Source organism: Pseudorasbora parva, chromosome 13 (genome assembly GCF_024679245.1).
Source record: "Pseudorasbora parva isolate DD20220531a chromosome 13, ASM2467924v1, whole genome shotgun sequence".
NCBI lineage: Eukaryota > Metazoa > Chordata > Actinopteri > Cypriniformes > Gobionidae > Pseudorasbora > Pseudorasbora parva.
In genome coordinates, this window is record NC_090184.1 from 30485533 (window position 1) to 30512126 (window position 26594).

Here is a 26594-nt window from a genome sequence, read left to right on the forward strand (position 1 = left end):
TGTAAAATAGGAAATTAAGTCACATTGTGTGATATAAAGTCAGAATATGTCAGAAGAGTGAGTGTAAATGAAAACCACTACATAAAATATTTAAATTAATGTTTTAATTTAATTAGAGATAATTATGGCATTTTAGTCGGTTCAATGCATTACAAAATTACAAAGAAAAAACATCAACAGCTGAATTTTGTTATCGGATGACTGATAGATTGCTGACGTCGGACATCAGGTCAGTTTTTGACGGGTAGACCACTTTAAGGTTTCCCTCTACGTCAAAGACCTTCACTTGTAAAACGGTCAGCTCAGGGGAGGCCGGGTTCTCTGCGGGACGATCTGAAATCACATCGGTCTCATCATCCGAGCCCACATCGTCCTTTATGTCAAAGGTTAATTTATTAAGCTCTGCCATTTTCTGAAAAAAGAAAGAAGAATAGTCAGAGAAAATTTATGAGTGTTTTCCATAGCTTGCTATAAAGGCTACAGTGAATGGAAAAAAAAGTTTTTAGTGTGCAAGTTCCTTAACTATGTGAAAACAGATGCATTTAAACAGCAGAGTACGGCATACCAAGAGAATCTTGCATAATTGCTGATGAAAGTTAATTGAATGCAATGACCCAGCTTGATAACAGATTTAATGTCACTGAAAGTGTTAATTCAGAGAGGTTTATGTTATCTTATAGTAAATTATTCAGTAGTTATTTAAGCCGTTGTAAAAAAAAGTGCGCGAAAGTGGGACAGGTCATTTGTATCGTGGAGGAAATCTTACAGCTGCAATCTAAACCAAATCCTTGGTTTTATCTTCCATGTCAAGTTTCATGGATTTCCATTAAGTCAGGTACATTCTTTTGTGAGATTAATTAAACTAAAAGGACAACTTGAATAATAAAATCAGCAGTAGTCGGGGGGGATTGGGGATTGGGTCTGGAATTGCACTTGTATTTTGTGATGGTGCAATGCCTCCGAGACACTGTACACCAAATGTTTGTGTGTGCGTGTCTCCGCAGGAAGATGAGCTCATTTCTTCCACAAGGGTATCAGTATTCAAAAGCCGTGCAGGCAAATAGCATAACCAATCCGATCCTGCACACTTACAGGGCAGACTCAAATCAGTGCCTTACTTTAGAGTATGCCAAAATAATATAACATTAGTTAATAATATAAGATAATATAAAATATCATACATTATTTACTGCATTGCAATACTAGTATAAATCAATATGAAAAAGAAAATCAGACAGAAAAATAAAACTAAATCATCCTAAATGATTTAGTTGTGCTTTGTGATTCAATTTATATAATTTTTATGTGAATAGTCGGATCTTACTATTATCAGCGCGTCCATGACATCTTTACACATCTGCAGACTGGTGGAGCTCGTCACTTCAAGAAACAGCTCTTGTGTGGTTTTCTTTATCTGCAGAGGCAAACGTTTACTAAAATGGTTGTTTTTTTTGTTTTTTACAAATAATGCCATAAAATCAGTCAAGTCTGATAAGGCCGTCCCCCTTCATCATCAAGACCTGAAATCACCTCTGCATATTTCACTTAATTTGCACACATTACCTTTGTCCTCTCACTGTTTGTGATCGGTGGAAATGAGATCACTTGATCATCTGCATCAACCAAGCAGGGGTAGAGAGCTTTCCCATCAAGGAGCTGAAGGTATCTGGGGTGAAAAATTAGAAGTCGGGAATATACGTCCATTAAATGCTGAATAATAAATAACGCTGAATAATGAGCTCAGTATTTGCACTTAGTGTTCTTTGCAGCCAATGCAATTACATGGATGAAATTACACCAATTACCCACAACAACATAATAGCTGACTGACAAATGAGGGATATTTTTCGGATCACTTAGAAAGGCCTTAGATAGTAAATAATGCAGTTAGGGAACATAACATGGCCCCTAAATTCATAAGTTTTGCACAAAACCTTCTGCATTCTTTTGCTTGAGAGATTGAGCCCTCTACGTTTTCAATCTGTACTGCATACAAGTCATTACATAATATTAAAATAATCACAGCTATTAATGTTGAATAATCAGGCATGTAATGCATGTCTTCTTACTTGTGGAGTCCTGAAACATTTTGTCGTTTTCTCTGTTTTCTCTGTTCATCTGCTTCCTGTTGAAGCAGCTTCAGCAGTTCAGCTGCATTTATCTCCTTACGACCCAGAGGAACTATCTACACATATTTACAAAATAATAACAATTAATATATGGCAATATTATCAAAGTACTGTGCTGTAGGTGTGTTTTCATATGGTGGTAATGTTTCAAACAAATTTTTTAGCAAGTAAACAAAATTCAAGGATGGGCTGTGTTATAAATATAGCCAGCTGAATGGGTTTCTGTCACGATAAGCCTGTTCTCTAGCGTATAAATGAAACCATCAATTATAAGAATGAAGCAACGTAACACATCCTATTGTCCTACTGCCTGTGGCCTCTTAGAGAGGTGCCGAATTCACTGTCAACACAAAAGAAACAACAGCGAGAAAAAGGACTGTTCATTTATTATTAAAAACTGAGGATTATGGGACTTCTCTGTGTCATTAGTCAGCTGGTGGCTTTGAAACCAGATTCCCGCCATTCATAAAAACTGTATCGACAACGTTTATCAAATATTCATGGTTCTTTCATTGTTTGACTGTTATGCAACTAGTGGAGATGCTCTGATTGATGAGTTACGCAACAAACTAGAGACACACGTATGATTGTGGAAGATCAAGATGGTTTAATTGAGTTGAATTAAATGGATAGTTCATTAGATACATTATAACAAATAATCATTAACTACTCACCCTAATTATGTTTCAAGACTTTCGTTCATCTTCGGAACACAAATGAAGATCTTTTCGAAGAAATCTGAGAGCTTTCTGTCCCTCCACTGGCCATGCAACTACCACTTTGATGCTTCAAAAAGTTCATAAAGTAATCATAAAACTTATCAATATGATGGTTTAGGCTAATTTTTCTGAAGAGACATGATCGCTTTATAGGGTTAACGGATTTAATTTTGGCTTTATAAACAGAAGCTCAACCGAACCTGCATGATGGGTGGTAACAAACTTCATTGGTTCTTGCAGAAGTTCAAAAGTAGTGAATGAATCTCATTGGTCCTAGCACACAAGTGAACATGCTTGAGCTTCCGTTCACCACTGATGTGTGAGTTGGTGAGAGTTTATATGTGAATAAAAGCCTTTATATTCAATCATATAAAGCGATCATGAAAAATTATATGGATTAGGTTTATAATCTCTTTATGAACTTTTTGAAGCATCATAGTGTCCGTGTAGCTGTCTATAGAGGGATATAAAGGTCTCAGATGTCACAAAAAAATTAATAACGGAGCGAAGAAACGCGCGTGGTTTCAATGAATTCCTATAAAAGTTAAGCTTTCATACGTATTGAAGGGGGGGATTCTGAAATCCACTGCCGCTTCAATATACCTGTATATATTTATATCCTAATTAAATTCATAATCAAAACTTTAATCAATATTTATCCTGTATTATTATAATGATTCTATCCAGTTATGATTTAGTTTTAGTTTCTTGTTTTCTAAAGTGTGTATTTGGTCTCTGAGGAGTGACTGAGGGTCTGGCCTAGAGATGTGTGATGTGTCACTAAACACTGGCAACAAGGTCATGTGTTTGGATTTTGGAGGTATCACACACCCCTAACATGTCAGGAGTGCAGCAACAGGGTTTGCTCACTTAGCCCGGCTTCCAGATATGAAATATGGATTTGTCTTTCATTTAATTTATTATGTTTTATTCCTTTTATATTTCCTTTTACTGAAACACTAAAGACTCAAGATGAATATTGCCTGTACTATTGTGTGTCCCTCTCACTGAAAGAAAGCACATGTTATCAGTATGTTTTGGTAAGAACTAGTTAGAACTGGAGCTTAATCAGCTCCAACCTTGGAGAGACTGTGTATCTGTGTATGTGCGCAATATTCTGTGTTACAGATCAGAATGGTGTTCAATAGGCACCCTAAGAGATGGGTGGACTTGTTGTTCTGGGCAAGCTGGCGCCTGCTCCAGATCTGGAAGGTCACTACAGGCCTAATTCTGGGTGAAAGCATCAACAAGTGACACGTCAGTGGAAACGTGCATCAGATTAACTGACTCGAGTGGAAATTTACCATGACTGTGCATTGTCTCTGAGCCAATCAGAAGCATCCACATCGCAGTAATGACGTGGATAAGACCTTGAAAACGGTATAACTGTTGGGACAATTGTATGTACGATAGGGCGAGGCAACGAGACGGTGAGAGAGGGAGCGCGGCCTACGAACTCCTTGTGAGACTTGAAGCTGGCTTCTGCTTTTGAAACTGCAAACTCTTCTTAAGTAAATTTTTCTTTTATTTAATTGCAATCCTGATTCTGTCTTCATTTCTTCACTACTGGTCCTGGGTCATAAGCTGTTAACCCCTAACAGTTTGAACTGAAAATGAGCCATAGCGCACACACTGTGAATGCCATTTTATCAGAAAATGTATTGGGTTTATTTGGGTTTGGGTTTAAAAAAAACTGTGTGTTCATTAGCCTATTCTTAAAAACACAACAACAACACAGTACAATGACAAACTCAGTCGAACAGGGACTTTTACATTACGCTTTGAAACCAAATCTTCAGCGATCATCTTGTCCGTCAGCTCCTCGCTCTCTGATGAATGAGATCGGACTCCTGCTGCATGTGCTGCGACACTCGTTCGGATCATGCTTTATTAAGCAGATACGTTCAGTTTTATTTGTATTGTCTGTTCTCTAACTGAACTAAATTATTTTATTACACTATAAAAAAAAAATCTAAGTGACGGTGGGGGTGGTTACACCACCCGGTTGGACGGCTACGGTGTGCAAGTGATCGAGTCCGAACAACGGTAACACCGACTATCGCAGCAGGCCTACTTTATTTGTGTTCCGAAGTCTTTGGAACGATGTGAGGGTGAGTAACAATGCGAGGAATACCTTTAAGGATTGATTCTTAATGTAAAATATAGCTGCAAGCAGCCATTATCGGGGCCAAGCGCAAAGAAGAAGACAAGACATGCCAGCATGGCTGGAAGTCTCAAGCCAACTGCAACAATGAGCCATTAAGGACCTATTAAGTTGATTTTAGGCAAAATAGCAGTCAAATTTTAAATACAGTCAATAATAATGGTTTAATGGTTTATCACTTTCGACCAATAGGTGTCACTGTTACGAAACTGATGTGGTTTAGTCAGATTGAGATGACAATGACACATGCAAAGTTTGGTGTCAATATGTCAAAGCATTGCAGAGATACAGCCTCAAGAGTAATTTTTGCATCATGGCTCAACTCTGTTGCAGTGGTATATGAAAACTGTTTTGTCTATCAATCCGAAATCCATAACTATTTGTCAGCATGGTCTGAAGACGATACGGATCAATTTTGGTGAAAATCGGACAAACGGTCTAGGATGAGTTTGAAAAAGTAGATTTTTAACAAATAACAAGACGGAGGACAGATATGTTTGCAAAATATGGCACAATTGGTATCCATGTTCTCGGCATGAGCCAATGAATGTATTATGACCAGTCTCATTACAATAGGCTAATTTAATCAAAAGTTATTAGCATTTTTGTACATTTTATTACAACTTTTGACCACAAGGTGGCGCTGCCCCGAAACTTTTTGAATATCTTCGGGACATAGAGCGGAAGACACATACCGAGTTTTGTAACGATACACTAGTGCATTCTTAAATTATAGCATTAGCATTTTAAACCGTAATACTGCATTGAAGTCAATGGGAATTTCATGTTTTGTTTTATTATAGCGCCACCAAGAGGCACAATCCCACCAATTTTTTTATGTGTCCTCGTAGTGAGCCCATACATATGTGTGTCAAGTTTGGTGAAAATATTTCATTTTGTTTTGGAGTTATAGACATTTATATGAAAAAACACGTAAAAAATGACTGACACCTGACTTTGATTGGATTTTACTACCCCTTACTATCAATATTTTGAGATTTGGGCATTTGCGTATAGCTATCGACCTATGTTTCCGAACTTCTGAGGCTGGTTTCGTCTCGATCGGACTAGCGGTTTCGAAGATATCAGCAAATGTTTTTTAAGCACTAAATTACAACTCTGCGCAAACCATATGCCGAAACCTGGCAAGTCTGGTATCGTTGGAGTCGGCAAGGATTCAGGAGACCAAAAAACACACTCCCATCAAAATATGTCAACCACACCCAAAGTTATAAGCGTTTGAAAAAAAAAATTCTCCACTAGGTGGCGCTGTTTCGAAACTTCTCAGGCTACTTCAGGGCATCGTGGTGATGACCCATACCAAGTTTCATAACAATCTGTTCATGCGTTCATAAAATACAGCATTTTTGCACATAATTCAAAATGGCCGACATCCAAAATGGCCGACATGGTAAAATTGGATATCAGTCGACTCGGCATGACGCCCTGAATCTAATGAGACCAATTTTATGATTTTTGGATAAACGGTTCAGAAGTTATAAGCCAAAATAGGCATTTTTCGTATCTCCGGACAGGTAGGTGGCGCTGCGCCGAAACGCTGCATGTTGCTTCAAGTCATGCTTGTGATGACATGTACCAAGGTTGGTTTGAATACGATAAAGCGTTGCGGAGATATAGCCTTTAGTGTGTTTTTGCAACCTCCACGTAAAATTTGTTTGTGCGTTTATTGAAAACGATTGGACGAATCAACTTGAATTCCATAACTTTTTGTCAACATGCTCTGAAGATGATCTGTTTCAATTTTCGTGAAAATCGGAGCAACGGCCTAGGAGGAGTTCGAAAAAGTAGGTTTTTCAGAAAATTCAAAATGGCGGGAAAATTTGCATACCGGAAAATAACATCATAGGGTGAAATCGAATCGGCTTGAGCCAAGGAATCCGATGAAAAAAGAATTTTGTTTCTAGCCCTTAGGGGTCAAAAGTTATAAGCATAAATATGAGTGAAACTTTGGACAGGTGGTGGCGCTAGAGGGATTGAGTTAGAGGCACCAAATTTGCTATAGTGACAGCTCAGACTGGCCTCTATGAGTGTGCCAAATTTCACAACTTTTTACCATACGGTTCTATGGGCTGCCAGAGACTCCTATGGCGGAAGAAGAAGAAGAAGCAGAATAATAACAAGCAGCCATTATCGGGGCCAAGCGCAAAGAAGAAGACAAGACATGCCAGCATGGCTGGAAGTCTCAAGCCAACTGCAACAATGAGCCATTAAGGACCTATTAAGTTGATTTTAGGCAAAATAGCAGTAAAATTTTAAATACAGTCAATAATAATGGTTTAATGGTTTATCACTTTCGACCAATAGGTGTCACTGTTACGAAACTGATGTGGTTTAGTCAGATTGAGATGACAATGACACATGCAAAGTTTGGTGTCAATATGTCAAAGCATTGCAGAGATACAGCCTCAAGAGTCATTTTTGCATCATGGCTCAACTCTGTTGCAGTGGTATATGAAAACTGTTTTGTCTATCAATCCGAAATCCATAAGTATTTGTCAGCATGGTCTGAAGACGATACGGATCAATTTTGGTGAAAATCGGACAAACGGTCTAGGATGAGTTTGAAAAAGTAGATTTTTAACAAATAACAAGATGGAGCACAGATATGTTTGCAAAATATGGCAAAATTGGTATCTATCTTCTCGGCATGAGCCAATGAATGTATTATGACCAGTCTCATTACAATAGGCTAATTTAATCAAAAGTTATTAGCATTTTTGTACATTTTATTACAACTTTTGACCACAAGGTGGCGCTACCCCGAAACTTTTTGAGTATCTTCAGGACATGGAGCGGAAGACACATACCGAGTTTTGTAACGATACGCTAATGCATTCGTAAATTATAGCATTAGCATTTTAAACCATAATACTGCATTGAAGTCAATGGGAATTTCATGTTTTGTTTTATTATAGCGCCACCAAGAGGCACAATCCCACCAATTTTTTTATGTGTCCTCATAGTGAGCCCATACATATGTGTGTCAAGTTTGGTGAAAATATCTCATTTTGTTTTGGAGTTATAGACATTTATATGAAAAAACACGTAAAAAAGGACTGACACCTGACTTTGATTGGATTTTACTACCCCTTACTATCAATATTTTGAGATTTGGGCATTAGCGTATAGCTATCGACCTATGTTTCCGAACTTCTGAGGCTGGTTTCGTCTCGATCGGACTAGCGGTTTCGAAGATATCAGCAAATGTTTTTTAAGCACTAAATTACAACTCTGCGCAAACCATATGCCGAAACCTGGCAAGTCTGGTATCGTTGGAGTCGGCAAGGATTCAGGAGACCAAAAAACACACTCCCATCAAAATATGTCAACCACACCCAAAGTTATAAGCGTTTGAAAAAAAAAATTCTCCACTAGGTGGCGCTGTTTCGAAACTTCTCAGGCTACTTCAGGGCATCGTGGTGATGACCCATACCAAGTTTCATAACAATCTGTTCATGCGTTCATAAAATACAGCATTTTTGCACATAATTCAAAATGGCCGACATCCAAAATGGCCGACATGGTAAAATTGGATATCAGTCGACTCGGCATGACGCCCTGAATCTAATGAGACCAATTTTATGATTTTTGGATAAACGGTTCAGAAGTTATAAGCCAAAATAGGCATTTTTCGTATCTCCGGACAGGTAGGTGGCGCTGCGCCGAAACGCTGCATGTTGCTTCAAGTCATGCTTGTGATGACATGTACCAAGGTTGGTTTGAATACGATAAAGCGTTGCGGAGATATAGCCTTTAGTGTGTTTTTGCAACCTCCACGTAAAATTTGTTTGTGCGTTTATTGAAAACGATTGGACGAATCAACTTGAATTCCATAACTTTTTGTCAACATGCTCTGAAGATGATCTGTTTCAATTTTCGTGAAAATCGGAGCAACGGCCTAGGAGGAGTTCGAAAAAGTAGGTTTTTCAGAAAATTCAAAATGGCGGGAAAATTTGCATACCGGAAAATGACATCATAGGGTGAAATCGAATCGGCTTGAGCCAAGGAATCCGATGAAAAAAGAATTTTGTTTCTAGCCCTTAGGGGTCAAAAGTTATAAGCATAAATATGAGTGAAACTTTGGACAGGTGGTGGCGCTAGAGGGATTGAGTTAGAGGCACCAAATTTGCTATAGTGACAGCTCAGACTGGCCTCTATGAGTGTGCCAAATTTCACAACTTTTTACCATACGGTTCTATGGGCTGCCAGAGACTCCTATGGCGGAAGAAGAAGAAGCAGAATAATAAATATAGCTGCAAGCAGCCATTATCGGGGCCAAGCGCAAAGAAGAAGACAAGACATGCCAGCATGGCTGGAAGTCTCAAGCCAACTGCAACAATGAGCCATTAAGGACCTATTAAGTTGATTTTAGGCAAAATAGCAGTCAAATTTTAAATACAGTCAATAATAATGGTTTAATGGTTTATCACTTTCGACCAATAGGTGTCACTGTTACGAAACTGATGTGGTTTAGTCAGATTGAGATGACAATGACACATGCAAAGTTTGGTGTCAATATGTCAAAGCATTGCAGAGATACAGCCTCAAGAGTAATTTTTGCATCATGGCTCAACTCTGTTGCAGTGGTATATGAAAACTGTTTTGTCTATCAATCCGAAATCCATAAGTATTTGTCAGCATGGTCTGAAGACGATACGGATCAATTTTGGTGAAAATCGGACAAACGGTCTAGGATGAGTTTGAAAAAGTAGATTTTTAACAAATAACAAGATGGAGCACAGATATGTTTGCAAAATATGGCAAAATTGGTATCTATCTTCTCGGCATGAGTCAATGAATGTATTATGACCAGTCTCATTACAATAGGCTAATTTAATCAAAAGTTATTAGCATTTTTGTACATTTTATTACAACTTTTGACCACAAGGTGGCGCTGCCCCGAAACTTTTTGAATATCTTCGGGACATAGAGCGGAAGACACATACCGAGTTTTGTAATGATACACTAGTGCATTCTTAAATTATAGCATTAGCATTTTAAACCGTAATACTGCATTGAAGTCAATGGGAATTTCATGTTTTGTTTTATTATAGCGCCACCAAGAGGCACAATCCCACCAATTTTTTTATGTGTCCTCGTAGTGAGCCCATACATATGTGTGTCAAGTTTGGTGAAAATATTTCATTTTGTTTTGGAGTTATAGACATTTATATGAAAAAACACGTAAAAAATGACTGACACCTGACTTTGATTGGATTTTACTACCCCTTACTATCAATATTTTGAGATTTGGGCATTAGCGTATAGCTATCGACCTATGTTTCCGAACTTCTGAGGCTGGTTTCGTCTCGATCGGACTAGCGGTTTTGAAGATATCAGCAAATGTTTTTTAAGCGCTAAATTACAACGCTGCGCAAACCATATGCCGAAACTGGGCATGTCTTGTATCGTTGGACTCGGCAAGGATTCAGGAGCCCAAAAAAGCTACTCCCATCAAAATTTTTCACTCACACCCAAAGTTATAAGCGTTTGAAAAAAAAGAATTATCCACTAGGTGGCGCTGTTTCGAAACTTCTCAGGCTACTTCAGGGCATCGTGGTGATGACCCATACCAAGTTTCGTAACAATCCGTTCATGCGTTCATAAAATACAGCATTTTTGCACATAATTCAAAATGGCCGACATCCAAAATGGCCGACATGGTAAAATTGGATATCAGTCGACTCGGCATGACGCCCTGAATCTAATGAGACCAATTTTATGATTTTTGGATAAACGGTTCAGAAGTTATAAGCCAAAATAGGCATTTTTCGTATCTCCGGACCAGTAGGTGGCGCTGCGCCGAAACGCTGCATGTTGCTTCAGGTCATGCTTGTGATGACATGTACCAAGTTTGGTTTGAATACGATAAAGCGTTGTGGAGATATAGCCTTTAGTGTGTTTTTGCAACCTCTACGTAAAATTTGTTTATGCGTTTATTGAAAACGATTGGACGAATCAACTTAAATTCCATAACTTTTTGTCAGCATGCTATGAAGATGATCTGTTTCAATTTTCATGAAAATCGGAGCAACGGCCTAGGAGGAGTTAGAAAAAGTAGGTTTTTCAGAAAATTCAAAATGGCGGGAAAATTTGCATACCGGAAAATGACATCATAGGGTGAAATCGAATCGGCTTGAGCCAAGGAATCCGATGAAAAAAGAATTTTGTTTCTAGCCCTTAGGGGTCAAAAGTTATAAGCATAAATATGAGTGAAACTTTGGACAGGTGGTGGCGCTAGAGAGATTGAGTTAGAGGCACCAAATTTGCTATAGTGACAGCTCAGACTGGCCTCTATGAGTGTGCCAAATTTCACAACTTTTTACCATACGGTTCTATGGGCTGCCAGAGACTCCTATGGCGGAAGAAGAAGAAGAAGCAGAATAATAATAATAGGAACACTAACGATTTCAATAGGTGCCTCCGCACCTTCGGTGCTTGGCCCCTAAATATAGCTGCAAGCAGCCATTATCGGGGCCAAGCGCAAAGAAGAAGACAAGACATGCCAGCATGGCTGGAAGTCTCAAGCCAACTGCAACAATGAGCCATTAAGGACCTATTAAGTTGATTTTAGGCAAAATAGCAGTAAAATTTTAAATACAGTCAATAATAATGGTTTAATGGTTTATCACTTTCGACCAATAGGTGTCACTGTTACGAAACTGATGTGGTTTAGTCAGATTGAGATGACAATGACACATGCAAAGTTTGGTGTCAATATGTCAAAGCATTGCAGAGATACAGCCTCAAGAGTAATTTTTGCATCATGGCTCAACTCTGTTGCAGTGGTATATGAAAACTGTTTTGTCTATCAATCCGAAATCCATAACTATTTGTCAGCATGGTCTGAAGACGATACGGATCAATTTTGGTGAAAATCGGACAAACGGTCTAGGATGAGTTTGAAAAAGTAGGTTTTTAACAAATAACAAGACGGAGGACAGATAGGTTTGCAAAATATGGCACAATTGGTATCCATGTTCTCGGCATGAGCCAATGAATGTATTATGACCAGTTTCATTACAATGGGTTAATTTAATCAAAAGTTATTCGCATTTCTGTACATTTTATTACAACTTTTGACCACAAGGTGGCGCTACCCCGAAACTTTTTGAGTATCTTCGGGACATGGAGCGGAAGACACATACCGAGTTTTGTAACGATACGCTAATGCATTCTTAAATTATAGCATTAGCATTTTAAACCATAATACTGCATTGAAGTCAATGGGAATTTCATGTTTTGTTTTATTATAGCGCCACCAAGAGGCACAATCCCACCAATTTTTTTATGTGTCCTCATAGTGAGCCCATACATATGTGTGTCAAGTTTGGTGAAAATATCTCATTTTGTTTTGGAGTTATAGACATTTATATGAAAAAACACGTAAAAAAGGACTGACACCTGACTTTGATTGGATTTTACTACCCCTTACTATCAATATTTTGAGATTTGGGCATTAGCGTATAGCTATCGACCTATGTTTCCGAACTTCTGAGGCTGGTTTCGTCTCGATCGGACAAGCGGTTTCGAAGATATCAGCAAATGTTTTTTAAGCACTAAATTACAACTCTGCGCAAACCATATGCCGAAACCTGGCAAGTCTGGTATCGTTGGAGTCGGCAAGGATTCAGGAGACCAAAAAACACACTCCCATCAAAATATGTCAACCACACCCAAAGTTATAAGCGTTTGAAAAAAAAAATTCTCCACTAGGTGGCGCTGTTTCGAAACTTCTCAGGCTACTTCAGGGCATCGTGGTGATGACCCATACCAAGTTTCATAACAATCTGTTCATGCGTTCATAAAATACAGCATTTTTGCACATAATTCAAAATGGCCGACATCCAAAATGGCCGACATGGTAAAATTGGATATCAGTCGACTCGGCATGACGCCCTGAATCTAATGAGACCAATTTTATGATTTTTGGATAAACGGTTCAGAAGTTATAAGCCAAAATAGGCATTTTTCGTATCTCCGGACAGGTAGGTGGCGCTGCGCCGAAACGCTGCATGTTGCTTCAAGTCATGCTTGTGATGACATGTACCAAGGTTGGTTTGAATACGATAAAGCGTTGCGGAGATATAGCCTTTAGTGTGTTTTTGCAACCTCCACGTAAAATTTGTTTGTGCGTTTATTGAAAACGATTGGACGAATCAACTTGAATTCCATAACTTTTTGTCAACATGCTCTGAAGATGATCTGTTTCAATTTTCGTGAAAATCGGAGCAACGGCCTAGGAGGAGTTCGAAAAAGTAGGTTTTTCAGAAAATTCAAAATGGCGGGAAAATTTGCATACCGGAAAATGACATCATAGGGTGAAATCGAATCGGCTTGAGCCAAGGAATCCGATGAAAAAAGAATTTTGTTTCTAGCCCTTAGGGGTCAAAAGTTATAAGCATAAATATGAGTGAAACTTTGGACAGGTGGTGGCGCTAGAGGGATTGAGTTAGAGGCACCAAATTTGCTATAGTGACAGCTCAGACTGGCCTCTATGAGTGTGCCAAATTTCACAACTTTTTACCATACGGTTCTATGGGCTGCCAGAGACTCCTATGGCGGAAGAAGAAGAAGAAGAAGAAGAAGAAGAAGAAGAAGAAGCAGAATAATAATAATAGGAACACTAACGATTTCAATAGGTGCCTCCGCACCTTCGGTGCTTGGCCCCTAATAATAGGAACACTAACGATTTCAATAGGTGCCTCCGCACCTTCGGTGCTTGGCCCCTAAATATAGCTGCAAGCAGCCATTATCGGGGCCAAGCGCAAAGAAGAAGACAAGACATGCCAGCATGGCTGGAAGTCTCAAGCCAACTGCAACAATGAGCCATTAAGGACCTATTAAGTTGATTTTAGGCAAAATAGCAGTCAAATTTTAAATACAGTCAATAATAATGGTTTAATGGTTTATCACTTTCGACCAATAGGTGTCACTGTTACGAAACTGATGTGGTTTAGTCAGATTGAGATGACAATGACACATGCAAAGTTTGGTGTCAATATGTCAAAGCATTGCAGAGATACAGCCTCAAGAGTAATTTTTGCATCATGGCTCAACTCTGTTGCAGTGGTATATGAAAACTGTTTTGTCTATCAATCCGAAATCCATAACTATTTGTCAGCATGGTCTGAAGACGATACGGATCAATTTTGGTGAAAATCGGACAAACGGTCTAGGATGAGTTTGAAAAAGTAGGTTTTTAACAAATAACAAGACGGAGGACAGATAGGTTTGCAAAATATGGCACAATTGGTATCCATGTTCTCGGCATGAGCCATTGACTGTATTATGACCAGTTTCATTACAATGGGTTAATTTAATCAAAAGTTATTAGCATTTCTGTACATTTTATTACAACTTTTGACCACAAGGTGGCGCTACCCCGAAACTTTTTGAGTATCTTCAGGACATGGAGCGGAAGACACATACCGAGTTTTGTAACGATACGCTAATGCATTCTTAAATTATAGCATTAGCATTTTAAACCATAATACTGCATTGAAGTCAATGGGAATTTCATGTTTTGTTTTATTATAGCGCCACCAAGAGGCACAATCCCACCAATTTTTTTATGTGTCCTCATAGTGAGCCCATACATATGTGTGTCAAGTTTGGTGAAAATATCTCATTTTGTTTTGGAGTTATAGACATTTATATGAAAAAACACGTAAAAAAGGACTGACACCTGACTTTGATTGGATTTTACTACCCCTTACTATCAATATTTTGAGATTTGGGCATTAGCGTATAGCTATCGACCTATGTTTCCGAACTTCTGAGGCTGGTTTCGTCTCGATCGGACTAGCGGTTTCGAAGATATCAGCAAATGTTTTTTAAGCACTAAATTACAACTCTGCGCAAACCATATGCCGAAACCTGGCAAGTCTGGTATCGTTGGAGTCGGCAAGGATTCAGGAGACCAAAAAACACACTCCCATCAAAATATGTCAACCACACCCAAAGTTATAAGCGTTTGAAAAAAAAAATTCTCCACTAGGTGGCGCTGTTTCGAAACTTCTCAGGCTACTTCAGGGCATCGTGGTGATGACCCATACCAAGTTTCATAACAATCTGTTCATGCGTTCATAAAATACAGCATTTTTGCACATAATTCAAAATGGCCGACATCCAAAATGGCCGACATGGTAAAATTGGATATCAGTCGACTCGGCATGACGCCCTGAATCTAATGAGACCAATTTTATGATTTTTGGATAAACGGTTCAGAAGTTATAAGCCAAAATAGGCATTTTTCGTATCTCCGGACAGGTAGGTGGCGCTGCGCCGAAACGCTGCATGTTGCTTCAAGTCATGCTTGTGATGACATGTACCAAGGTTGGTTTGAATACGATAAAGCGTTGCGGAGATATAGCCTTTAGTGTGTTTTTGCAACCTCCACGTAAAATTTGTTTGTGCGTTTATTGAAAACGATTGGACGAATCAACTTGAATTCCATAACTTTTTGTCAACATGCTCTGAAGATGATCTGTTTCAATTTTCGTGAAAATCGGAGCAACGGCCTAGGAGGAGTTCGAAAAAGTAGGTTTTTCAGAAAATTCAAAATGGCGGGAAAATTTGCATACCGGAAAATGACATCATAGGGTGAAATCGAATCGGCTTGAGCCAAGGAATCCGATGAAAAAAGAATTTTGTTTCTAGCCCTTAGGGGTCAAAAGTTATAAGCATAAATATGAGTGAAACTTTGGACAGGTGGTGGCGCTAGAGGGATTGAGTTAGAGGCACCAAATTTGCTATAGTGACAGCTCAGACTGGCCTCTATGAGTGTGCCAAATTTCACAACTTTTTACCATACGGTTCTATGGGCTGCCAGAGACTCCTATGGCGGAAGAAGAAGAAGAAGAAGAAGAAGAAGAAGAAGAAGCAGAATAATAAATATAGCTGCAAGCAGCCATTATCGGGGCCAAGCGCAAAGAAGAAGACAAGACATGCCAGCATGGCTGGAAGTCTCAAGCCAACTGCAACAATGAGCCATTAAGGACCTATTAAGTTGATTTTAGGCAAAATAGCAGTCAAATTTTAAATACAGTCAATAAATATAGCTGCAAGCAGCCATTATCGGGGCCAAGCGCAAAGAAGAAGACAAGACATGCCAGCATGGCTGGAAGTCTCAAGCCAACTGCAACAATGAGCCATTAAGGACCTATTAAGTTGATTTTAGGCAAAATAGCAGTCAAATTTTAAATACAGTCAATAATAGTGGTTTAATGGTTTATCACTTTCGACCAATAGGTGTCACTGTTACGAAACTGATGTGGTTTAGTCAGATTGAGATGACAATGACACATGCAAAGTTTGGTGTCAATATGTCAAAGCATTGCAGAGATACAGCCTCAAGAGTAATTTTTGCATCATGGCTCAACTCTGTTGCAGTGGTATATGAAAACTGTTTTGTCTATCAATCCGAAATCCATAAGTATTTGTCAGCATGGTCTGAAGACGATACGGATCAATTTTGGTGAAAATCGGACAAACGGTCTAGGATGAGTTTGAAAAAGTAGATTTTTAACAAATAACAAGATGGAGCACAGATATGTTTGCAAAATATGGCAAAATTGGTATCTATCTTCTCGGCATGAGCCAATGAATGTATTATGACCAGTCTCATTACAATAGGCTAATTTAATCAAAAGTTATTAGCATTTTTGTACATTTTATTACAACTTTTGACCACAAGGTGGCGCTGCCCCGAAACTTTTTGAATATCTTCGGGACATAGAGCGGAAGACACATACCGAGTTTTGTAACGATACACTAGTGCATTCTTAAATTATAGCATTAGCATTTTAAACCGTAATACTGCATTGAAGTCAATGGGAATTTCATGTTTTGTTTTATTATAGCGCCACCAAGAGGCACAATCCCACCAATTTTTTTATGTGTCCTCGTAGTGAGCCCATACATATGTGTGTCAAGTTTGGTGAAAATATTTCATTTTGTTTTGGAGTTATAGACATTTATATGAAAAAACACGTAAAAAATGACTGACACCTGACTTTGATTGGATTTTACTACCCCTTACTATCAATATTTTGAGATTTGGGCATTAGCGTATAGCTATCGACCTATGTTTCCGAACTTCTGAGGCTGGTTTCGTCTCGATCGGACTAGCGGTTTCGAAGATATCAGCAAATGTTTTTTAAGCACTAAATTACAACTCTGCGCAAACCATATGCCGAAACCTGGCAAGTCTGGTATCGTTGGAGTCGGCAAGGATTCAGGAGACCAAAAAACACACTCCCATCAAAATATGTCAACCACACCCAAAGTTATAAGCGTTTGAAAAAAAAAATTCTCCACTAGGTGGCGCTGTTTCGAAACTTCTCAGGCTACTTCAGGGCATCGTGGTGATGACCCATACCAAGTTTCATAACAATCTGTTCATGCGTTCATAAAATACAGCATTTTTGCACATAATTCAAAATGGCCGACATCCAAAATGGCCGACATGGTAAAATTGGATATCAGTCGACTCGGCATGACGCCCTGAATCTAATGAGACCAATTTTATGATTTTTGGATAAACGGTTCAGAAGTTATAAGCCAAAATAGGCATTTTTCGTATCTCCGGACAGGTAGGTGGCGCTGCGCCGAAACGCTGCATGTTGCTTCAAGTCATGCTTGTGATGACATGTACCAAGGTTGGTTTGAATACGATAAAGCGTTGCGGAGATATAGCCTTTAGTGTGTTTTTGCAACCTCCACGTAAAATTTGTTTGTGCGTTTATTGAAAACGATTGGACGAATCAACTTGAATTCCATAACTTTTTGTCAACATGCTCTGAAGATGATCTGTTTCAATTTTCGTGAAAATCGGAGCAACGGCCTAGGAGGAGTTCGAAAAAGTAGGTTTTTCAGAAAATTCAAAATGGCGGGAAAATTTGCATACCGGAAAATGACATCATAGGGTGAAATCGAATCGGCTTGAGCCAACGAATCCGATGAAAAAAGAATTTTGTTTCTAGCCCTTAGGGGTCAAAAGTTATAAGCATAAATATGAGTGAAACTTTGGACAGGTGGTGGCGCTAGAGGGATTGAGTTAGAGGCACCAAATTTGCTATAGTGACAGCTCAGACTGGCCTCTATGAGTGTGCCAAATTTCACAACTTTTTACCATACGGTTCTATGGGCTGCCAGAGACTCCTATGGCGGAAGAAGAAGAAGAAGAAGAAGAAGAAGAAGAAGAAGCAGAATAATAATAATAGGAACACTAACGATTTCAATAGGTGCCTCCGCACCTTCGGTGCTTGGCCCCTAATAATGGTTTAATGGTTTATCACTTTCGACCAATAGGTGTCACTGTTACGAAACTGATGTGGTTTAGTCAGATTGAGATGACAATGACACATGCAAAGTTTGGTGTCAATATGTCAAAGCATTGCAGAGATACAGCCTCAAGAGTAATTTTTGCATCATGGCTCAACTCTGTTGCAGTGGTATATGAAAACTGTTTTGTCTATCAATCCGAAATCCATAAGTATTTGTCAGCATGGTCTGAAGACGATACGGATCAATTTTGGTGAAAATCGGACAAACGGTCTAGGATGAGTTTGAAAAAGTAGATTTTTAACAAATAACAAGATGGAGCACAGATATGTTTGCAAAATATGGCAAAATTGGTATCTATCTTCTCGGCATGAGCCAATGAATGTATTATGACCAGTCTCATTACAATAGGCTAATTTAATCAAAAGTTATTAGCATTTTTGTACATTTTATTACAACTTTTGACCACAAGGTGGCGCTGCCCCGAAACTTTTTGAATATCTTCGGGACATAGAGCGGAAGACACATACCGAGTTTTGTAATGATACACTAGTGCATTCTTAAATTATAGCATTAGCATTTTAAACCGTAATACTGCATTGAAGTCAATGGGAATTTCATGTTTTGTTTTATTATAGCGCCACCAAGAGGCACAATCCCACCAATTTTTTTATGTGTCCTCGTAGTGAGCCCATACATATGTGTGTCAAGTTTGGTGAAAATATTTCATTTTGTTTTGGAGTTATAGACATTTATATGAAAAAACACGTAAAAAATGACTGACACCTGACTTTGATTGGATTTTACTACCCCTTACTATCAATATTTTGAGATTTGGGCATTAGCGTATAGCTATCGACCTATGTTTCCGAACTTCTGAGGCTGGTTTCGTCTCGATCGGACTAGCGGTTTCGAAGATATCAGCAAATGTTTTTTAAGCACTAAATTACAACTCTGCGCAAACCATATGCCGAAACCTGGCAAGTCTGGTATCGTTGGAGTCGGCAAGGATTCAGGAGACCAAAAAACACACTCCCATCAAAATATGTCAACCACACCCAAAGTTATAAGCGTTTGAAAAAAAAAATTCTCCACTAGGTGGCGCTGTTTCGAAACTTCTCAGGCTACTTCAGGGCATCGTGGTGATGACCCATACCAAGTTTCATAACAATCTGTTCATGCGTTCATAAAATACAGCATTTTTGCACATAATTCAAAATGGCCGACATCCAAAATGGCCGACATGGTAAAATTGGATATCAGTCGACTCGGCATGACGCCCTGAATCTAATGAGACCAATTTTATGATTTTTGGATAAACGGTTCAGAAGTTATAAGCCAAAATAGGCATTTTTCGTATCTCCGGACAGGTAGGTGGCGCTGCGCCGAAACGCTGCATGTTGCTTCAAGTCATGCTTGTGATGACATGTACCAAGGTTGGTTTGAATACGATAAAGCGTTGCGGAGATATAGCCTTTAGTGTGTTTTTGCAACCTCCACGTAAAATTTGTTTGTGCGTTTATTGAAAACGATTGGACGAATCAACTTGAATTCCATAACTTTTTGTCAACATGCTCTGAAGATGATCTGTTTCAATTTTCGTGAAAATCGGAGCAACGGCCTAGGAGGAGTTCGAAAAAGTAGGTTTTTCAGAAAATTCAAAATGGCGGGAAAATTTGCATACCGGAAAATGACATCATAGGGTGAAATCGAATCGGCTTGAGCCAAGGAATCCGATGAAAAAAGAATTTTGTTTCTAGCCCTTAGGGGTCAAAAGTTATAAGCGTAAATATGAGTGAAACTTTGGACAGGTGGTGGCGCTAGAGGGATTGAGTTAGAGGCACCAAATTTGCTATAGTGACAGCTCAGACTGGCCTCTATGAGTGTGCCAAATTTCACAACTTTTTACCATACGGTTCTATGGGCTGCCAGAGACTCCTATGGCGGAAGAAGCAGAATAATAAATATAGCTGCAAGCAGCCATTATCGGGGCCAAGCGCAAAGAAGAAGACAAGACATGCCAGCATGGCTGGAAGTCTCAAGCCAACTGCAACAATGAGCCATTAAGGACCTATTAAGTTGATTTTAGGCAAAATAGCAGTCAAATTTTAAATACAGTCAATAATAATGGTTTAATGGTTTATCACTTTCGACCAATAGGTGTCACTGTTACGAAACTGATGTGGTTTAGTCAGATTGAGATGACAATGACACATGCAAAGTTTGGTGTCAATATGTCAAAGCATTGCAGAGATACAGCCTCAAGAGTAATTTTTGCATCATGGCTCAACTCTGTTGCAGTGGTATATGAAAACTGTTTTGTCTATCAATCCGAAATCCATAACTATTTGTCAGCATGGTCTGAAGACGATACGGATCAATTTTGGTGAAAATCGGACAAACGGTCTAGGATGAGTTTGAAAAAGTAGATTTTTAACAAATAACAAGATGGAGCACAGATATGTTTGCAAAATATGGCAAAATTGGTATCTATCTTCTCGGCATGAGCCAATAAATGTATTATGACCAGTCTCATTACAATAGGCTAATTTAATCAAAAGTTATTAGCATTTTTGTACATTTTATTACAACTTTTGACCACAAGGTGGCGCTACCCCGAAACTTTTTGAGTATCTTCAGGACATGGAGCGGAAGACACATACCGAGTTTTGTAACGATACGCTAATGCATTCGTAAATTATAGCATTAGCATTTTAAACCATAATACTGCATTGAAGTCAATGGGAATTTCATGTTTTGTTTTATTATAGCGCCACCAAGAGGCACAATCCCACCAATTTTTTTATGTGTCCTCATAGTGAGCCCATACATATGTGTGTCAAGTTTGGTGAAAATATCTCATTTTGTTTTGGAGTTATAGACATTTATATGAAAAAACACGTAAAAAAGGACTGACACCTGACTTTGATTGGATTTTACTACCCCTTACTATCAATATTTTGAGATTTGGGCATTAGCGTATAGCTATCGACCTATGTTTCCGAACTTCTGAGGCTGGTTTCGTCTCGATCGGACTAGCGGTTTCGAAGATATCAGCAAATGTTTTTTAAGCACTAAATTACAACTCTGCGCAAACCATATGCCGAAACCTGGCAAGTCTGGTATCGTTGGAGTCGGCAAGGATTCAGGAGACCAAAAAACACACTCCCATCAAAATATGTCAACCACACCCAAAGTTATAAGCGTTTGAAAAAAAAAATTCTCCACTAGGTGGCGCTGTTTCGAAACTTCTCAGGCTACTTCAGGGCATCGTGGTGATGACCCATACCAAGTTTCATAACAATCTGTTCATGTGTTCATAAAATACAGCATTTTTGCACATAATTCAAAATGGCCGACATCCAAAATGGCCGACATGGTAAAATTGGATATCAGTCGACTCGGCATGACGCCCTGAATCTAATGAGACCAATTTTATGATTTTTGGATAAACGGTTCAGAAGTTATAAGCCAAAATAGGCATTTTTCGTATCTCCGGACAGGTAGGTGGCGCTGCGCCGAAACGCTGCATGTTGCTTCAAGTCATGCTTGTGATGACATGTACCAAGGTTGGTTTGAATACGATAAAGCGTTGCGGAGATATAGCCTTTAGTGTGTTTTTGCAACCTCCACGTAAAATTTGTTTGTGCATTTATTGAAAACGATTGGACGAATCAACTTGAATTCCATAACTTTTTGTCAACATGCTCTGAAGATGATCTGTTTCAATTTTCGTGAAAATCGGAGCAACGGCCTAGGAGGAGTTTGAAAAAGTAGGTTTTTCAGAAAATTCAAAATGGCGGGAAAATTTGCATACCGGAAAATGACATCATAGGGTGAAATCGAATCGGCTTGAGCCAAGGAATCCGATGAAAAAAGAATTTTGTTTCTAGCCCTTAGGGGTCAAAAGTTATAAGCATAAATATGAGTGAAACTTTGGACAGGTGGTGGCGCTAGAGGGATTGAGTTAGAGGCACCAAATTTGCTATAGTGACAGCTCAGACTGGCCTCTATGAGTGTGCCAAATTTCACAACTTTTTACCATACGGTTCTATGGGCTGCCAGAGACTCCTATGGCGGAAGAAGAAGCAGAATAATAATAATAGGAACACTAACGATTTCAATAGGTGCCTCCGCACCTTCGGTGCTTGGCCCCTAATAATAGGAACACTAACGATTTCAATAGGTGCCTCCGCACCTTCGGTGCTTGGCCCCTAATAATAGGAACACTAACGATTTCAATAGGTGCCTCCGCACCTTCGGTGCTTGGCCCCTAATAATAGGAACACTAACGATTTCAATAGGTGCCTCCGCACCTTCGGTGCTTGGCCCCTAATAAGAATAGGAGGCAGGGATGGAAATTAACTTTTTTGTCCACCGGCCACTGTGGCTGGTGGATTTCAAAATCTACCAGCCACTCAATGTTTTTACCAGCCACTTTCTTGTTTTTAACCGACAATGTGTAACTGCATGTGAAAAATTAATACTACAAGCTCTACAATACTTAAGCAGTTTATTTAATCTCAAGTCTCAATGAAATACTGACATTTTCTCTATCTCTCTTATACACACACAAACCATGAACTGATATACATTTCAGTAAATGAGTAGAGCTCTGTGTGCTTTTTTTTTAACCTGGATGTGGCATTTGGATGATTCGTGATCTTTTATGGCTTCCAGTTTTAGGTTTTTAGTCCCAACAATGAAACTATTAGTTTTGGCATCTTCTGAAGCGTGTTGACGACACACCGAGCAGAAAATTGTCAGTAGGGATGCACAGAAATAAAAATTCTTGGCCGAAACCGAAACACCAAAAGAAATTATGCCAACTATTAGTACCATTGCATTTATGGCTAATGCTGTGACTGTGTAACTTTACTAAAAATCAAGGCATTGCAATTGCATAAATTAATATTAAAGTTTCAAATATTAATCAATTACAAATTATGCAAATATTTACTTAGCACATTGCAACAATCCACAGTATAAAATACAATTCAAACTAAAATGTTTAACTTGACCTCACTCATGTGTACATTTAATAATAGCTAATGTACAGGGCTAATGGCCTGCAGAAAGGTACAGAAATTAAATAAAGTAATCAAATGTAAAATAACTGCATATTTTAACTGTTTAAATTAAAGATTAATCCTTATTAAACTTACAAAAGCTATTCAAGGGCAGTGAGTGATGTCCTTTTGTTTGACATTAAACAGACAGCAGTAAAGGCTACTGCCCCTATAAGACCTAGTGCAGGGATATGCTCTTCTTTCTCGACTGTATAACGTTCACTTGAGGCATATTCAGACTATGTCTGCTTGGATACTAATCAAGATGGACATGTTGACATACTTTTTGTGTGAGTTTGTCCATTTAAGCGCAAGACTTGAAAGAGAACTCAATATTTGCGCGCTGTGAGACGAGAGCGCGTTCTAGGATGATGCGCAGTGACGGATCTTCTTTCAGCGCGCGCGAGTTCGTATTCGCGTCTTCTGGTACTACATCCGGGTAATGACGGCGAAAACGGCCGCACTCGCATGCATTGAACAAAGTTTACAAAGAGGGGAAACAGTATGCTATTTTTATTTCCCCCGCCACGGTGGCCGGTAAGTGAAGCGAGTTCACCCGCCACAACTCAAAATCACCCGCATTTGGCTGGTGGCGGGTGCTAATTTCCATCCCTGATAGGAGGTATAAACCATAACATGTCAAGCAAAAGACACAAAGAGTGATAAAATGCCTCAGGTACCTTCAGTGTATCTGGTGACCTTGCGTCATATGTCAGAGGAGCCTTTAGTAAGCCCAGGTCATGAGTTGCGATGGTTGCCGTTGTCCTTCTGGCACAAATCTCATCATGAAGTTTGGTCTGAGGACAGAATGGTTATACACTAATATTTATAGAAGCTTATGTAAAATTAATCAGAAGCAAAACAATGACTGAGATACGTGTTGAAACTTGTGTCACCTGAGCAACTAGAAATCGCTTGAGTGCATTTCCTTGTTTGAGGTTCATCCCTTTTACAATACAGCACACTATGTATGGCCGGACATCCTTGATGGCCGCAGAAACTTTCACCGTAACAGCTGTGGGTGCTTCGGATACATGCAGAACTCTCACAACCATCTGATTAAGCTCATCCACTTCCTCTGCCTCTTTTTTGCCTTTCTGCTTTGCAGCGCTTTTCTTCTTGGAGGCGTTACGGCCACCCTCAGCCTTCTCACCCACCTCTCCATCCTGCTGTTTCCCTTTGCCTTTTCCTCTCCCTCCGGCCCTAAGGTAGTCCAGGACTGATTTGGTCTGGCAACCATTTACCATCTTCTCAAGCCTCTTGTCCTTCAGCTTATTGCCTTTAAAATTGGTCTCTTTTAGCTTGGAGCAGTCAGCCAACTCGAACGGAAGCTCCTGGAGCTTGTTGCTGGAGAGATCCAAAACCTGAGATAGGAGAAAGTGGGATGCTTAAGAAGATGCAGGAGACATTCAATCCTGATGGTAATCAGACAGTTAACGGTAGCCATTGACTTCCATATCATCACATTTTCTACTATGGAAGTCGATGGGTGTCAACTGTCTGGTTACCGACATTCTTTAAAATATCTTCCCTTGTGTTAAACAAACAAACAAACAGACAGAAACTATATGCAAATGATGTTTACTTTAATGGACTAGTGGAATGCTTGAATTTTCCATTACTTTTTTAATTTAATATAGCAATTTAGATTTTTAAAATTTGCTACAAGTTATAATTCAACTTTATGTAAAAATAAATAAATAAATAAATCCCCAAATTTCTAAATAATAAGAATACATTTTATTAGATTTTTATCTAATAATAATTAAAATTATCCCTACATTCTTTTAGATTAGTTTTTGGGTCCAAAACTGATTGGTATTTATTGAACACTAAATACACAGATTTCGTTTCTAATTAATAATAATAATACAATAAAAAATATAGGGCTAATATTTGCATAGAAATGGCTAAAAATAAATAAAAATGATTCCATAAAAAATAAATACATAATATTTGTAAGAATAATAATAATATTAATAGGAAAAAAATGTGATTTGCTTTAGTAATAATAAACCACCTTCACTCTTTGGAATTGTTTACAAAATCACAACTGATTACAACTAGTATTGATCATTGAACCATTTACATATTTAATTCAAAGTCACTATCAGTGCAAGTGGAATTCACTAATGAATGAAACGCACCTTCAGTGCAGGCAGGTTATGCACTTCACTGCTCAACTCCTCGATGGCGTTTTCTGATGCAATAATGCTGCTGAGGAGCTCCAGTTTGGAGCTCCATAGGTCTTGTGGGAGACACGAGAGCGCATTTTTGGAAACATTGATGCTGGCGAGCTTCACGCACTTGCTTAGACCATCCGGCAGAGCAGTGATGCTATTGCAGCTGACATTTAAAGTGTTGAGCTCGCTCAATGCACAGATCTCCTCGGGCAGAACCTGCAGCTGGTTGGCAGACAAGTCCAGGACTTTGATCACCTTCAGATCACCGATGCTTTTTGGGACTGAAGTGAGCTTGTTCCTGCAGAGGATAAGACTCTGTAGATGAGACAGATGCCTGATGTTCTCGTGGATCTCGTGTAAACTGGGACATTGACTGATCTCCAAGTAGTTCAGGAGCGAGAGGGAATAAAGTCGCGCATGAAGTCCACCGCTATCCTGGATCTTTTTGTCAACTGCTGAACCTTGAAGAACCAGCTCACGCCTACTCTCCTTTTCTGCCTTTTCTATTTCTGGCCAAACGTTCAATGAGCTGTTTTCTTCAGCCATGCTGTCTAGCGTAACCCGGAACTTGGCTACAACCCGGAAGCGCTTAGCTGGAGATGCCGGTTTTCAGAAATGTTTATTTTAAATGTTAATTTTATACGCATTGGATTTTTTAAAAAATCACATAGCATATTTTATAGTTACATTTTAAACGCTGTCTTAAAGTAATACCTCCTTCTCTAACGAGACTAATTATAAAAGAACTACAAGTAACAGCGTCCCACCCACATCCTGGAATTTTGACCCAAGTGACTCGAATCTTTTGAATCCATTCATATAAAAGATTTGTTCACTGATCTTCCTCCAGGTTACGTCATTCGCCAGTAGGTGGCGAAGTGGATTGTTTGTCTTTATGTGTGCGTGTTGGGTTGGGCTTTTGTGTACAATAAATACGCCACGAGAGATACGTACTTCAACCAGGATAGACCTTAGTTAACAAAAGTACTGTACATTTAACTGAACGCGTCAGTAGGGTCAGC

General features: G+C 39.0%; 1 protein-coding gene across 1 annotated transcript; it reads right to left on the minus strand.

Annotated features, from left to right (window-relative positions):
- Positions 1-89: 89 nt before the first annotated feature.
- On the minus strand, positions 90-26152 carry lrrc47 (leucine rich repeat containing 47). The gene is made up of 7 exons (XM_067413898.1): positions 25537-26152; positions 24286-24753; positions 24070-24186; positions 2070-2185; positions 1564-1666; positions 1325-1414; positions 90-412 (listed from the first exon to the last, which is right to left on the minus strand). The coding sequence occupies exons 1-7, from the start codon at positions 26116-26118 to the stop codon at positions 191-193; spliced, it is 1698 nt and encodes a 565-aa protein (XP_067269999.1). The 5' UTR covers positions 26119-26152; the 3' UTR covers positions 90-190.
- Between the last annotated feature and the right edge of the window lie 442 nt (positions 26153-26594).

Excerpts from the sequence above, each read along its gene's own strand:
- lrrc47 (XM_067413898.1), bottom strand. The coding sequence starts at position 26,118 with ATGGCTGAAGAAAACAGCTCATTGAACGTTTGGCCAGAAATAGAAAAG. Across the intron at positions 24,187-24,285 it reads AGCGATTTCTAGTTGCTCAG|ACCAAACTTCATGATGAGAT; the intron begins GTGACACAAGTT and ends TTCTGTCCTCAG. Across the intron at positions 413-1,324 it reads TCATGGACGCGCTGATAATA|AAAATGGCAGAGCTTAATAA; the intron begins GTAAGATCCGAC and ends TTCTTTTTTCAG.